This window comes from Pleurodeles waltl, chromosome 10 (genome assembly GCF_031143425.1).
Source record: "Pleurodeles waltl isolate 20211129_DDA chromosome 10, aPleWal1.hap1.20221129, whole genome shotgun sequence".
In the NCBI taxonomy this organism is placed as follows: domain Eukaryota; kingdom Metazoa; phylum Chordata; class Amphibia; order Caudata; family Salamandridae; genus Pleurodeles; species Pleurodeles waltl.
Genome location: NC_090449.1, coordinates 899310553 through 899326262, shown reverse-complemented (window position 1 = coordinate 899326262; position 15710 = coordinate 899310553). Strand labels below are relative to the sequence as shown.

The following is a 15710-nucleotide window of genomic DNA, read 5'->3' as shown; positions in this document are numbered from 1 at the left end:
GCTCTTAACTATCACATTCAGTCTGTTTAATTGGCTATAGGAATGGCGGTTCATACTTTATTTAAGAGTTATTTCAACACTAGTCATCTTTCGCTTAGTGCACTGATTCGTTTGGATGAATGCCATTAGTAATGAATGTATATACATTTTTAGCCTCAATTAGGAAAGTCAGATACAATTCTAATAACATAATTTCCCTCCCCTATTCAAGTTCTTCAGCAGTATCTTTTATAGTAAAGTGGATTATTTTCAAATTATTTGTTCTGGAATTTTTAAAGAATGTATCAAAGCATGATATATCTTGTACATGGTTCAACACACATGGTTGTAGCATTTAATGTGCCAATCCATCTTGATTCATATTTTAAGCTAACAGGTCTTTGCAGCTACTTACTAGCACAGCACTCCATCACATTGTTGGAGGGAGGGCAGCCCTCATCTTTAGCGACCCAATAACATTCTCTGGATTCCCTTAAAAAAGAACATCCATTCAGGGGATACCACAACAAGCTTCACAGAGTATTAGGACATGCCACCTACCTGTGCTATTGTGTATTCAACAATCCAGGCTCCCATGGCAGGGATGGTGGTAGTCTCACACAGACTGGAAAGATTTCACTTACCAGGTACCTTCACAGACTGTCTGCACCACAGTCAGGTGGCCTAATCGCCAAACTAATGAAGGGTGGAGCTTTACCAAAGATGGGTAGAGCTGTCCATCAGAGAAATTTGGGAGAGTCATTTGTGGGGAAGAAGGAAAGAGACAAAGTTATGCTTTTTGAATATAGCCAAAAGGGAGAAGGGATGGGGTTTGGAGATGGCTATCTCTTGTCTCCTGTATAAAGCGCTCACTCTGATCAGTTCACAGGAAGTTGCTGGGCAGATCAGAGGCGAGCTAAACTGTCCTTTTTTTTTCTTTTCAGTTGAGTGTAGTATTTGAAAGCAGGAATCAAACACATCTGGATCATGAGAAAGGGATGGGCACGAACATATGTAGGAAGAAGCCAGACAAATCAAAGAAAAGCCGAACAATCCATTTTCTTCATTTCAATAGTCATGGAACTTTGAATCTGTTCACCAGTAGAACTGAAATTGTATTCATAGAGGACCAAATGTTTTGGAAAACAAATGTGCATACACTGCAAAAACTAATATTAAAGAGACGGTAGGGGTAGCTTTGGCTATCAGACTCTAATGTATGGAGGCAATGCAATACTGGGGCATGAGGTATGGTTAGTGTACTAAATCCTAGCTGGTGAATTTCAGTAGTTATTAGATTGTTTTGTGTTTTTCATATACCACATCTACCTGTAAAATGCATCCAGCCTACCAGCAGGGGTTGGCCTCAGGGCCATGTGCTACAGCAATTTCCCACAGGGCTTGGCCTTTGGCTAAGCCCTACAACCACTTGACTGACTTTTGCCAACAACTACTGCGCACCACTATATCAAACCCATCATGGATGGCAAACCCTGCTGCACATAGCTTCTGGCTGTGCCCAGCAGGGGTTAGCTGCAGGGATGGGCTTTTAGATAGGTAAATTAAATCAAGATTTATAGAGCGCAACTGCTCACCCGTAAGGGTCTCAAGGCACTGAGGGGGTTTGTCCTCTGAGCTTCCATTGAAGTGCCAGGTTTTAAGGTCCTTCCTGACTTGGGGTAGCAATGGTGACTGCCTGAGGTTCAGGGGCAGGGTGTTCCAGCTTTTTGCCGCGAGGTAGGCGAAGGATCCTCCACCAGCTGAGGTCTTCCTTATTGTTGAGCAGAGTAGAGAGGTCTGGAGGAGGAGTACAAGGTGATGCAGTGGTTGAGGTAGGTGGGTCCTAGGTCGTGGAGGGCCTTGTATGCGTGTACGAGGAGTTTGAAGTTAATTATTTTCTCAATAGGAAGATAGTGGAGGTCTCTTAGGTGACAGGAGATGTATTCGCGGGGGGAATATTCAGGATTGGTCTGACAGAGGCGTTTTGGATGTGCTGTAGCTTCTTCAAGATCTTCTGGGTGGTGCCGGCATAGAGGGCATTGCTATATTCGAGTCTGCTTGTAACAAGGGCATGGGTTACGGTTCTGCAGCAGTCCTTTGGGAACCATTTGTAGATCTTCCAGAGAAGTTGGAGTGTGTGAAAGCAGAAGAATGCAACTGAGTTCACTTGGCAAGTCATGGTGAGCGATGAGTCCAGGATGAAGCCGAGGTTGCCTGCGTGGTGTGTAGGGGTGTGGGGAAGGTGGGCGAGGGTGGATGGCCACCAGGAGTCATCCCAGGCTAATGTGGAGGGTCCCAGGATGAGAATATAGTCTTGTCAGAGTTGAGCTTGAGGCAGCTGTACTCCATCCAGGTGGCGACAGCTTCCATCCCGTTGTGCAAATTCTTCTTGGCAGTTAGATACATGCTAAACCCACAACAGGCAGCCAACCCTCACCCTCTGCACATTGTTGTTGGTGTCAGAGCCTAGCCTATGGCCAGGCTTTTTTCTTTTCATTTTTCAAGGGTTTTAAGGTTCCATGGAACCCTCACTGACTTGTGCACTCTTGTTTGACCTTTTTTGGGGGTCCGTGGACCTGGTTCCTGGTGCACAAACCCATGAAAAGTCCTGCACATGAAGCTTTCAATTGGTTTGTAGTTCATGACATTGAAGCTTTCCAGGGGTTCGAGACCATAGGCCATGAAGTTAACCTTAGTTCATGGTGACTACACCAGCAGAAAAGGACTGTCTTTAAACTTGTGTTGAATCGGTCAAAATTATTTGAAAGAGAATGGTCTCCAAATATACTCCAGCTAAAACTGGGTATTATCAGTAGAAGTTCACACTCTGATATAAGCGATCTAGTTGGAACATAGGGGGATGTCAGCTTTGAAATGAAGGATGGACCAATCTGATTTGATGGGCTGGTAAATTCGACAGAGGGTCTGATTTGGTGTTTGGCAGACAGGGTACTCCATATTAAAAGTGTCAGAGTAAACTACTCACACAATTTCAATCCACTCACTGTATTCTGAGTTGGGCGGACCATCACTGTTCCAGCGGCAGTATCCCCACTACATCTGCCGTGAGAAAAATTTACTCCAGTTGGCTAGCAGAGTGCTGACTGTTGGAGTAAGGACATCAGATCGTCTGCTCTATTTAGAGCAGAAGGTGTGAAGTCCTATTTTCTTCTGTCTGTCACCACCAGGGAAAACCCTTTTGCAGAGTTGCAGACACTCTTTTGCCCATACCTTCTGGATCTGGATGCCAAAAACAAAGCCTGAGTCAAATGTAACTGCAAGGCTTCAGACAGATGCTACTGGACCTGGCAGGGAGCCCAGTTGTTGGTGGCCAAAGGACAGCTACCCATCCAGAGTGGTTCTCCCTACCACCAAGATCTCTGTTTTGTCTCCATTGTGTTTTAGGTGATGAGTGGGCATCTACATTGTGCAACCTCCAGCCAATCAAAAAAGTATAGGCGAAACAATGATCAAACAGAGGATAAGATGTGTATCTTAAGCATGGAAATAGCTCTGATAATCAAAGACCTCACTAGCTTTCATAATAGTTGAACATAGAGGTTAAAAAGAAAGGAGAAAATTGCAGAAGCCCGAGGCACTTCACTGCTTGGTTTGACAGCCGAGGACTGGGTAGGAAGTGTAGCAAACACTTTGATTCTAATTGTTAACCATGTCAAACTAAATAAATGGAGACATTTTGTTAAGATTTCATGTATGATTATAATGGTGGTGGTAGAGACATTAAGCAACAGCAGACCCTGCCTGTTTATTTTCATCCTTGATGATGAGAAGTTCATCAAGAACCATCAGCATACCAGATTGTACTGTACCAGGGTAAAAAGGTGCCTATGTTACCTTGTGAATTTCTGGTTCTCAAAGTATCATTTTTTCAATTACTTTTGAAATGGCTGATGATAAAATAATAGGGCAATGCATTTATGAATCTGCTTGACAAATTTGTATTTCGTGGCACAATGCAACTTTTCCAGCTAGCAGAACAGTGGCAGAAACCGTGGACTGTTTGATCAAATGGTAGATCGGCTCACCCTTGCACAAAAACCAAAGCTTGAAAAATAGATATTAGACATGGATCATCTGAGGATCTTTGTATGGATCGAAAGAGAGTCCTTAGTTTTTATATCGATCATACCAAGGACCACCTACTGGAGGATCAGCTTTTCATTGGATTTACTGGAACAAAGAAGGGCAAGGCAGTGCAGAAGGGTTATATGTTGAAACCACGAGTGCTTGAAGCACCCATGGCTCAACAACGAGTTCAGAACAACAAACTTGTTGGTATCACTAACGCCTTTACCACGAATGCCTTTACAACGATTTTTCATTGTAAAGGCATTCCTGGTAAAAGCATTAGTGATCAGCATGCACGGTTCCGGCATGCTTCCACCCTAGCCCCCATGCCTAAAAATTACCACAACCCCTTCCACCCCCACAACCACTGCAACCCCCACCCCCAAAATTACCACAACCCCAACCCCCTCCCCTAAAACCTAAAGCACCCCAACCCACCCCTTAAACCCAAACCCTGACCCCCCTTCCCAAACCCTAATCACCCCAAGCCCCCACCCCCAAAAATGTAAAATACCTCGAGTCCCCACCCTGCCCCTAAAACCTAAAGCACCCCAACCCACCCCTAAAACCTAAACCCTGACCCTCCCCTACCCCCTAAACCCTAATCACCCCGAGCCCCCCACCCCACCCTACCCTCAAAAAAACAGCCCCAGACGCAGCCCAACTTACCTCCTCCTTCACCGCGTCGACTCCCTTCTTCTGTGCCTTAACCACGCATGTACGTGGTTCACACATGCGTGGTTAAGGCATGAAAACCAAGAAGTTGTGGAAAATGAAACCAATGTTTAGCTTTTGTTTTCCACGACTTTGTGGTTTAGGAGTCGTTATTCTGGGTGTTTCCCGTGCAGAAGAGGACCATCTTTCGATAGATCATACTGAGCATAAAGATCTGCTACACATTAACGAAAGCGCAGTCTTCGGGAGGCATGATGGCTCACTCTACCACAGCCAAGGCTGGTATGCACAGTGCCTATCCTTGCAATCTGGCACGCAGCTACGTGGGCGTCGCTCTATACATTCATGAGCACTATTGTCTGAACAGTCAGGTCCTTTCAGATGGGTGCTTTGCCCGCTCTGTGTTAAAGGACTTTTTTGGTTTAAGCCAGTTCGAAGTCATTCCTTCTGGGAGGTTATTACTGTGATATCTATTGTAAGCTACGGAATCTGCGGTTAGAAGTCTCTTCTCAAAGAACAAGTTACTTACCTTCGGTAACACCTCTTTTGGTTGAGACTCTAAACTTAGCGACCCTCCCTCCACTCTTTGCAAACTGGACTCCTTCCTCCAGAAGGTCCTCCTTCAATTCAGCACACTCACAACCATTCTGACTTAGCTCCACTTCTGTGAGCAAGGAATGTGACACGAAAGAAACCAACATCAGCATTCTGGGGTGCACCTATTTATGCTTTGCATATGTCACATCTAATGCGGACGATGTAAACTGTCAGCAACGCCTACCGTTGCCTAGATGTATTGCTCAAGATTTTATGGATCCTTTCTGATGCCTGGAGAATATTCTAAGGTAAAGAATCAGTGGGCGGATAGAATCTCTCTACCAGAAAATATATTATTGAAGGTAGGTAACTTGTTCTTATCTGTGTCTGGTAGGGGTGTGTGTTTGTTTATGCCCTCCCTAATTGTAATTATTATGTCAATACATTGGGGGGCTGTGTTGATACATTTAGAGCCCTAGAGGGTTGTGTTTGGTGCTCTGTAGATTGTATAAGCTACAGATCTAGTAAGGTTCCCTGGAGTGCTTGTAAACTTTGATTTTCCAAAGGAGGATTTAGCACTGTATATAGTTTGTAGGACTTCCTGGCAATTTAAGATTAAGGACGTTGGTAGAAATAAGAGATTTTCTTCATCTCTTAACAGATTTATTTTTTTGCATCTTGGTATCTCGTCAGAGTACTAGTTGAAGGCTTTCTTGAAACTTTTCACTTCAGAGGAGGTAGGAGGTAGTTTTTTCAAGATGGTGGAGAGCTTATCATCATATTGTTCTACTATTTTGGAAAGCCAGCAGTATTCTCTGCTGGTAGTTTGATCTAGTGGATCAAAGAAACTAGGTTTTTTTTGTTGATATGTTTAAAGTCTCTTGAGTTTATCATTCTAACTTCTGGTTTAATACATAGACGGAATGTTGAAGTAAATCTTTCGGAAGGAATGAGCAAACGGTATGACTAATTAATTTCAAAAGGATTTGAGAATTGTATGAGTTGTGTTTTTGGAGCACTAATTGTGAGGAGAAGGAGGTGCCATGTTAAAACAAGTTGTTGATAGGCGGAGAGGATTTGAAGAGGTATGTGGGGCCTTGTTCTTTTCCCAGTGGAGGTTGAAATATCCCAAGCACATCTGGTAATAGGAGGAGATTAGTTAACGCATGCTGTAATCTAGAAAGTTCTCAATGAAATTCTTCTTAGTGCCATGCCGGCGGGGCGGGTCCTTAAGTCACAGGGGTTTAGGTATTGTATTTGTTATTTTCACAGAGAGGCGCAGTGAGGTCATACCAAACGTACACAAATTCAGTGTAAATGAATTAAAACAAATTGTGTATATTGATCATCTAAAAAATAGGAATGAAAAGATATTTGGATTTCTTTGAAAAACAGAGAAGAAAAAAAACAGAAAAGAAAACTAGAATGCTTAGTGACAGGATTGATAGGGATGCAGTACATTTGGTAAAAGTGCAGGGAATGAACATTGAAGCAGATTAGTGGTGTTGAAAACAAGTTGACTTACCTTTGTACTAAATTAATAATGATGTTGACAACACACATTAGCAGGTCACTTCAAATGTAGCTCATTTTTAAGCTTCCTTCAGTTGTATTGATTCTAATGATCGTCTTCTGTATCAGTGTCTTGTTGTAAGGCATAGTGAAATTGTATCATTTTTATTACAGAAATGTCTGACATTCAATCCATCCAAACGAATATCAGCTTACTGTGCTTTGTCACACATCTACTTCAGTGACCTGCAAAAATGCAAAGAGAATTTGGAGTTACACCTGTCAGGACAACAGGATTCCTCAGAGACTCAAACCTCAGGTTATGGAGACTTTGAATCTGGGACCACAAAATGTTAATGTGGGTACAATTTACAGACCACTTTCTTAGGAACATTAGTGTTTGGTCACCGTACGGCCCTTATACAAACGTCTTCTGCTTGGACCAAAAAAACTCTGTTTACTTTAATCAAATCAATGCAAAACCAGCTTGACCTGTGTATTTGTTCGATTGTTTTTGAGTATGTGGAGGTTTCAAGATGAAGAGAAGCTGCTGACCATTTATGCTGCCGTTTGCTAGCATAACCTCAAATACTGCCAGTAAGGACACAGATAATTACATTTCTTCAAGCCACCTAGAATGCACAATAGCTGCTGTAGCCCAACTGGGTACATTGATCTGGAATTGTATTGTGTGCCTGTGGTGTGTAGCACTAAATGTGGACTTTCAAATAATGCTATCTCATAGTCAGATAGCAAACAATGGATTTATTGACTGTTTTTGTAATACTCACTCTTTTGCTTGTGTTGGTAACAGGTAGAGGGTGGCCTAAACTAAATATACTTCACCTCGATCTGTAGCCGGGATAATCTATTCATGGATGGTAGATTGTGTTTTCAGTTTAACCTGCTAAACCATACTTTACAAAAATAAATACAGGATGCTAACATTCCGTCATTGAGGAAGAAGCGATTAATATACTGTCCGCAGCTGCAATGTTTTTGCAAACCTTTGAGTGGGTAAATTGACATTTCAGGTGAATATATAAACAATCTGTGTCATTTTGATAAGAAATATATTTGTTGGTATTAAGTGAGTTAATGTATCTTGGACAAAAGATATGGTAAATAACAACTATTTTTAATACGGTGCTGATTGATTGAATTTAGTATATATACTCAACATGTCTCTGCAAGGCAACCTGTAGTGATAATTTTGGGAGGTGCTTTGGAAAGTGATGGGATCATGCCGTATGATTTTACCAGAACAACACATCCTTGTCATATTAGAAATGCAATGGTTCCTTTCTTGTAGTTGCAATTTTGCTTTATCTGTATGCATTGCTTTAAATTGACACATACTCTTTCTTGGGTACTGAGTGACTGCATCGCTTTAGTTTGAAAGAGAGAGGTCCAGCACTTCCCAGCATGGGTGATGTACTCTTGACGGAAGTTTACTAGCCCTTCACAGGAGCCAAGAAAGTGCTCTGAGATAGTGAGTTCCTGTGCCTCTACATTTCCATTTAAAGCAGTATATGTACATTCTAGCTTCGGAGAAACGTATGCTACAATTGGAGCCAGGTAGATAAAGTTCAGAGTTGGACGTTTTACAGCAGTGCCTCTCACTGATCTCTTTAGTTTTTTTTTGTTCATTTCATTTGTGTGCCGTGCCAGAATAGATAACACGCTGTAAGTATCCGAACGAACAAGACTGTGCTCCTTGCACTGTTTTGGTGTCATTGAGTAGATTTCAGTGACATATTTGAATATGCTGCTGAAAGTTCAGAATACGTTAGAACTGTGGACATGAACCAACCAATGCATGATGCGCATCTGATGTCAACTACAGCTTGGAAATGGCAACACAATGACAGCAGTTGGTGGTTGACTGTAGTGTGGAGAAAATGTAAGAGATGAAGATAAACCTTTACAAATGGCATCCCCATTTGTCTGATGATGAGGAGAACATTACACTGATTAGAGTATTCAATAATCACTTGAGGTTGCAGTGTGACACATTGTAGTTAATGATGCTAAATAGTTTTCACATAAGTAGGTTATTACCTATGCTTTCTGTGTTATTACAACTCACGGTTACCCCACTTGTTACTCATTTTGTTGAATTCTGGTCCTGCTAGGATGCAACTCTGACTTGTCAGTTGGACACTGATTGTTGTAGCAAGCTGTGTGGTCTAGTGTGCTTCCGACAATGTTCAATGAGTTTAAAGAATAATTTATGTACCTTGCAAATGATCATCAGTGGTATACATGAAGCGGATCAGGTATGGTCTGGAGTCATTGGTGGTTTGTGGGGTCTGAGGGCCAGATGTAGCAAGCAGTTTTGCCCATTCTGTGTCTATGGGAAAATGTGTTCGTACATATGGCCCTAAATCCTTTCCCCGAAGTGCCTGGAGCAGTGAAGGAAGCAACAACCCTTTTCATTCCCTTACCCCCACTGGGCCTTCATCCACATTGATATTTAATAAAAACAATATTGGGGTTGGTGCATTTTAAAGAACAGGGACCGGTAAAGTGGTCATTTTTTCTCATCACAGCCTTTTCTAAAGTGGCCCTCTGTGTATTTCAATACTCTTGGTGTGGCAGGCAAATCTAATACTTTTCAGGAGTGTTTGGGGGGATCACTCTCTAAGAGGACTTTGAACAAATGGGTGCATATAGTAGAATTAGAAAGGTATTTTTCATACACCATTGCTTTAAAAAGCCATTTATTTTAAATACATTTCAAATAATCAGGAGAGGCCAATTGATATGACTTTCTTTTTAAAGACATATACAATATCTTCCTTCACGTCTACCTTCCATTTCTGCCATGTCCCCCCTTGCCCCTTCAGCAGATGCTCACTCAGACAGTTTATGCACATCTTTTTGAAAGGGCAGGATGGAAAATTTACACAGATCTTTGTGTTTGGTCTTAGACAGATTTCAGAGGTTCAGAAAGCAGATGTGCTGCTTAGTTCAGAGATGAAGATTATATAGATATATATACACCCTTCGTGTTATACCAGTCCTACGGGGTCAAGCCTCAGATTGCATTATTATGATACTAATGTCGTATAAATATATATTAATATAGATCCTAAAATGCCTCACTGAGCCGTAAAAAACTAACATCAAGTGCCTCTAGCACGGTAGTAAGGAAACTTTGCCATAATATTATCAGTAAGTATCCCTAACGTAGGATCAGTTCTCCTCGAACAGCATCTTTGAATATGTTTTGGATTCGAAAGCATTTTTTCTGCAAACACAGCATGGATTTTATTAAATAATTACATTATGTTGTTAAATAAATGCATTTCATGTTTTGTAAATAATAAACTTTAGCGAGACAATATTTGAAACTACACACTGTCCACTTTTTAGCCTTGTTAAATATTTTCCCTCAATCATCAGTTTGCATTCTCTTACAAGAGGCTAGCCTTCCCCTCGAATATAAGCTTTTCATTTTTAAGAAATAAATGTTTACCTCAAGCATCATTTTATTTGCTCCTTAAAATGTGCAGAAAAATACCGCATTCTCATTTTGGTACTGTGACTATTTTTCCATAAACATCATCTTGCTACAATTTAGTAAACGTAAGGTTTTTACTTTTGGTAAATATGCTAGTGGAGTCCCCATGTATTAGCTAGTCATTTTCATCCGGTATTCTTAAGCACTACAAACACGTCTCAACAGATACTGCCTCATTTTCCCTTGTACCAGTATATACAGACCCACGTCTAACCGTCCTATGCCAGGAGCAGCTTCATATGCCCTGACTCAACCTCAGACACTCCTGAAATGTTCTTGATGTTCCTGTATTACCGTCATATTTCAGCTGTGGCAGGGATGGCCTTAAATGACAGGAAATTCCACTAAATGTCAGAAAACGTGCCAGAGTTCAAGAATGTCCTTTAGTTGCCAGGCTGACTAGCTGATAGGGGTGTCCACCAAACGACAGGAACAATAAAGATGGTTCAGCTGCCTTAGACTGAGAACATGTCTTTGTTTTAAGTAGATCAGTATTTTTCCTCAGCCATCAATTGTCCGCATCCTCACATCAGCCTTGCTCCAGAAACACTCCTCACACCTCATCACATTCAGTAATCCTACTTGTTACATCAGATGATTCCAACAGAAGGCTCTAGCGCAGGAGCAGGTACCACGCATCTCCCTTTCCATAAAAAAAATATATCAACTAAAGCAAGTAGCAGTAAATATATGTTCATTTTGCATAACAGTGTACCCTAAAATACCCTAAAATAACACAAGTATTACAGTGTACCATAAAATAACATAGGTAAACATTGCACACAACAGCAAAAGGATGTTTGAAATTTGAAACACTGTGAACACGTCGTACATTCCTTTAGATGTAATGGTATATGCGGTTTTTACACAAAGGCTGGAAAGATGTTTGGGTTTTCTGGCACACCTCGTATTTTTTTTGTCTAATTAGTTTGAAGAACATTTGCACTAAACACAATTTTGTTTGGTTAGACAGCTTTTCCACCCAACTGACCACTGATTTTAGCACCATTGCTATGCAATTTGATACTATTATTCAAATTACTTATTGTATGATCCTCAGTTTTTAATTAATTGCAAAACACTTTAATGACTTTCATAGGGGAAGAATAGTTAGACAAAGTATGACCTACACCAGAGACTTTGAGCCTCATTACAAGGCTGGCCATTATGACCTCATCCGCCAAAACCGCCAGCCTGCAACCTGGAGGTCCCACCAGTTGTAATCCACCAGGGCACGGCTGCAAGCAGCGCTGCCCTGGGGATTAGGAGTCCCCATCCGACAGCCTTTCCATGGCGGTTAACACCGCCATTAAAAGGATGGCAGAATAGGGTGTCGGGGACCCCTGCACTGCCATTGCACTTGGCATGGGCAGTGCAGGGGCCCCCATGCGCTACCCCATTGCACATTTCACTGCCCGAATTACGGGCAGTGAAAAGCGCGACGGGTGCTGTCGCACCTGATGCACCACGACATTGCCACCGGCTCAATTATGAGCAGGCATCAATGTTATGGTGAGTTTTCCGCTGGACCAGCGGATGAAAATGCTGTTTTGGACAGCTGGCCCAGCGGAAAACTCCTAGTATGGCGGGCAAAAGACCTCCAGTACTGGCGGTCTTTTGCCTACAGCGGCTTCGGCGGTGCTATAAAAGGACCACCGAAGTCGTAATGAGGCCCTTTGTCTTTCACCACATCACCACACTTCACCATAATGCTTTTTGTTGCAATCCTGAAATCAGAACACTCTTTCATTTTTTCAGCTTTCTTTACTTCCTCCATCCTTCGCTTTAACTCTTTTACAAGAGCACTGTATCTCTTAGGATCCTGGGTGTCTAAACACTTGTTATTCAACCAACCAGGGCAAACACATGAGTTGACCTTTCTTCTCCTAAAAAGTTAAAACAGGATGGCTCCAGTAATGGAATGTGGTGTCTGCTTATACATTCTGACCTTCTTTCCTACTCCAGTTTTACCCCAAACATGTTTGGCCAAAGACCTCTGAATGGTTTCCTTTATGACTTTATTGAGCTGCTGAACCATATCATTGGTCTCTGGGTGGTAAAGAGAGCACCTCTTATGTTTGACTCCCCTTTCAGTAGGAAGTTTCTCCATCCCTTTCAATACTAATTGGACACCACTGTCAGTCAACATAGTTTCAACAAAACCTTCTCTGCCAAAAATCTTATCCAAAAATGTCATAACATCCTTGGTCTTTATAGTATTGGAAATAGTATTATTCTGGCCAACATGAAAACATATTATTAGCAAGTATGATATACTTGTCCACACCAGTGATCTTGATCGGGCCCTCAAGAAATTGTAGTTGAAGGGGCAAAGTTCACTGCCAGAGACCCAAGATTGAAAAGGTGATCCAAGCTACAGTGGAAGACAACTATATTCTAACAGCCATCACAGTCCACAGGGAAGACAGATGAAAGAACCTGCTAATATCAACAAATGCTCCACCATTGTTGTCAGGAAAAAGCTTATGCCAGGCTCTAAAGTATTCTGTAACCAAGGTGAGGGCCATTTAAACAGTAGGGTGCCCTGAAGTAAGTGCCATGTTTGAACAATGAGTGAGTAAATGTTTAATCTGCCCAGTGATTGTACAGGGAAAAAGTAAGGCAGTTATATTTTTAGAACAATGTAGCTAATTAGCTTGGGATCAGACTTATGCTGTATACCAAACAATACCAGGTATTTATGTTTACATCTGAAACTTCACCTTAGCACAAGCAATACTATTAATCTCAGAACACATGATTACCATGTATGGCACTTCACTGTCAACTGCCCTCAGGAATCCTTACTGCATTCAAGTTGCAGTGATCCATCAAACTCATGTCACTGCAGAGAGCTGGATGTCCCATAATATGGGACTTTCCGATATTTACTTGTGAAATGGGTGGCATACCTCATCCTTCACTTGCCAGTCCTGTGTCATACACCAAAAAATGTTTGAATCTTTGCCTTTTGGCCTCCTGGATCTTAAATAATACTTAAACTCCACCCCAAAGAGTACTAAACTTTTACATTTTAGCCAATGAGCTTAAAAAGCATCTGCTCACAAAATTGTACAGGACAATGTATCCTTGATAGGGTTAGCTCCTCTAATGTAAATTAAAACCAAATCACAAACGAGGAAATTATTCTCTTATAAACTCAGGCTACTGTAAAGTGACAGCTCTGTAATGTGTACTCATGACCCTGGCTACAAAATGACTCTGACTAAAACCAAGAGGGCCTGCTTTCTGTTGTGCATCAGTGAAGCAAAAAATGCATGCAAGGAGCTCTTCCATTTATACCAGGAAGCGATCACACTATTGTTACTGGGTACGCAGAGGCTTCATCTCAATACCTTTGTGACAACCTGTTGTCATTATTAAGTAACAAAATAATTCAGCTTTTAGTTCAGCGCTTCCCAAACATTTTAGAACCACAGCCTATTTTTCAGAATGACAAACTTTTGTAACCCAGCTAGCGTTAATGGATATGAGAATGGAGATTTGTTAAATGTAACTAAAGTATTGTGTGTTCACTGTCATTTACAGGCAACACATTTTCCAATGAAATGGCCTCTCAATTTACCCAGACATACAGCTTTGCTGATAAAGGGGTATTGCTTTCAAATGGTGATATGTGGATTTCGGGTTTCAATTAATTTATATAATTTGTACATCGCCAAGTAAAGTATCTTAAGTTTGTTTTCTTCCTATTGAAATACCTCATTACGAGTTTAGCGGAGTGGATTACTCCGTCATAAATATGACGGATAACCCGCCTGCCATATTACAAGTTCCATTATATCCTATGGAACATGTAATACGGCGGACGGGATATCTGTTGTGTTTGTGATGGAGTAATCCTCACCGCCAAACTCATAATGAGGCCCAAAATCTTTGTTTTTCCATCACACTTCAGAATTACAAAAACATGTGCTTCATGTTTGCTTACCTAACTGCTGAATGTGCGCATTTATTTTAAAGGTATTTACATTTTTTGTGTGTGTTACAAAAAATGACATCCCACAGCCCAGCTCATTGCAGAGCTCTTGTATGCAGACAACGCCGTCCTGCTGGCCAGGACTCCGGTTGGGCTTCAACAGTTACTCAAGGAGTAACCGTTGCAGCCCAAGTTAATGGAAACATGGATTTTAGCACTAATTTTACAATGTCCCAGACAGTGGTCCTGGGCCCATGTCAGAGATTCCAGAACAAATTATTTGGGGGCACCAATAAGATCGTGAGAGTCTTGAGTTTTTCATACCTGGGTGTCTTGTTTGGCGAGAATGGGTCATGTGTTCCTGTGCAGAAAGCGAAAGGACTAGCACTGTCTAGAGTGGGGCAGTTTTTGATTTTGACAAAAGCCTGGGGACAAGACCAATGCCAGCCCTGTTAATAGTTTATAAAGCCAAATGTGTTCCAATTGCATGTTATGGCAGTGAGATTTGGGGGATACAAGGATTGCAGGGCATTACAAACTGTTGAAAATAAACTTTTGTGTAGGCTGTTAGCAGTACCCCAATCAGTGGTTGCTTACATAGTGCATGAGGAATTAGGGATAGGGTATCTTTCTGATCAGGTAGCTATATCCCTTTTTGCTTTCTGGTTCGGGATCTGGACAAATCCTCGCCTTCAATTAAACTTGAAAATTGTCAAGGACTGGTTTAAACACAAAAAGTCCCTTGCAGGAATTGGGATGCCCAGAGATGTTTGACTGCCCAACTGAACTCAATAAAAATAATTTGATCTGGGCACAAGGGAACTCCACGTTAGTGGCAAATATGAAGGGTGAAACCAGGGAGACAGTTAAATCCTCTGTGCGGTCTTACATCCTGCTTATAACTGGTATAATTGAACTCTATTTAGTTGTGGCCAAGAATCCCTACCATAGATTTCTCCTGAATAGGTTTAGGCTAAAATTCTTGCATTGGATGATAGCTAGACCCCAGGGGATGTATAACTTGGTGAAGGTAAACCCTGGCTCGTGCGACAACCATTCACTCCAAGATACTCTTCATTTTGTGTTGTTATGCAGGCACTTTCGGGCTCCATGCCAGCGGTTTATTGTCCCTCTTTTGAAAGGGAAAGGATTTGTTTAGGCAAGACAAGTTCTATTGTATGTACAGTTGCTTGGCAGTCTTCAGGAAATATGGTATATTGCTAGTTTTTTAGTGGCCATGATGAGATCTAGGAAAGGTCCAGGCTTTTAAGATTTTTTACCACAGTGCTTTTACGGGGTGTTTTGTTTCCATTTTATTTGGGATGTGGTTGTAGGCTAAAGGGTATTGCTGTTTTTATCGAAAGGTGCTTTTATCTTATAACTGTATTAATATGTGTATTTATTTGAATGTATATTATAGTTGTGTTTTGCATAATAACTTTACTTGCATGA

At 41.5% G+C, this 15710-nt stretch overlaps 1 protein-coding gene across 6 annotated transcripts in view; it reads left to right on the top strand.

Annotated features, from left to right (window-relative positions):
* The window catches only part of CDK6 (cyclin dependent kinase 6), a 609297-nt gene extending 599013 nt beyond the window's left edge, over window positions 1–10284 (top strand). For all 6 annotated transcript variants that reach the window (XM_069211653.1, XM_069211656.1, XM_069211657.1 and 3 more), the window contains one exon: window positions 6967–10284. In XM_069211653.1, coding sequence (XP_069067754.1) covers window positions 6967–7149 — 183 coding nt within the window. In that variant the 3' untranslated portion in view covers window positions 7150–10284. The remainder of the gene's footprint in view (window positions 1–6966) is intronic.
* Window positions 10285–15710: the final 5426 nt, after the last annotated feature.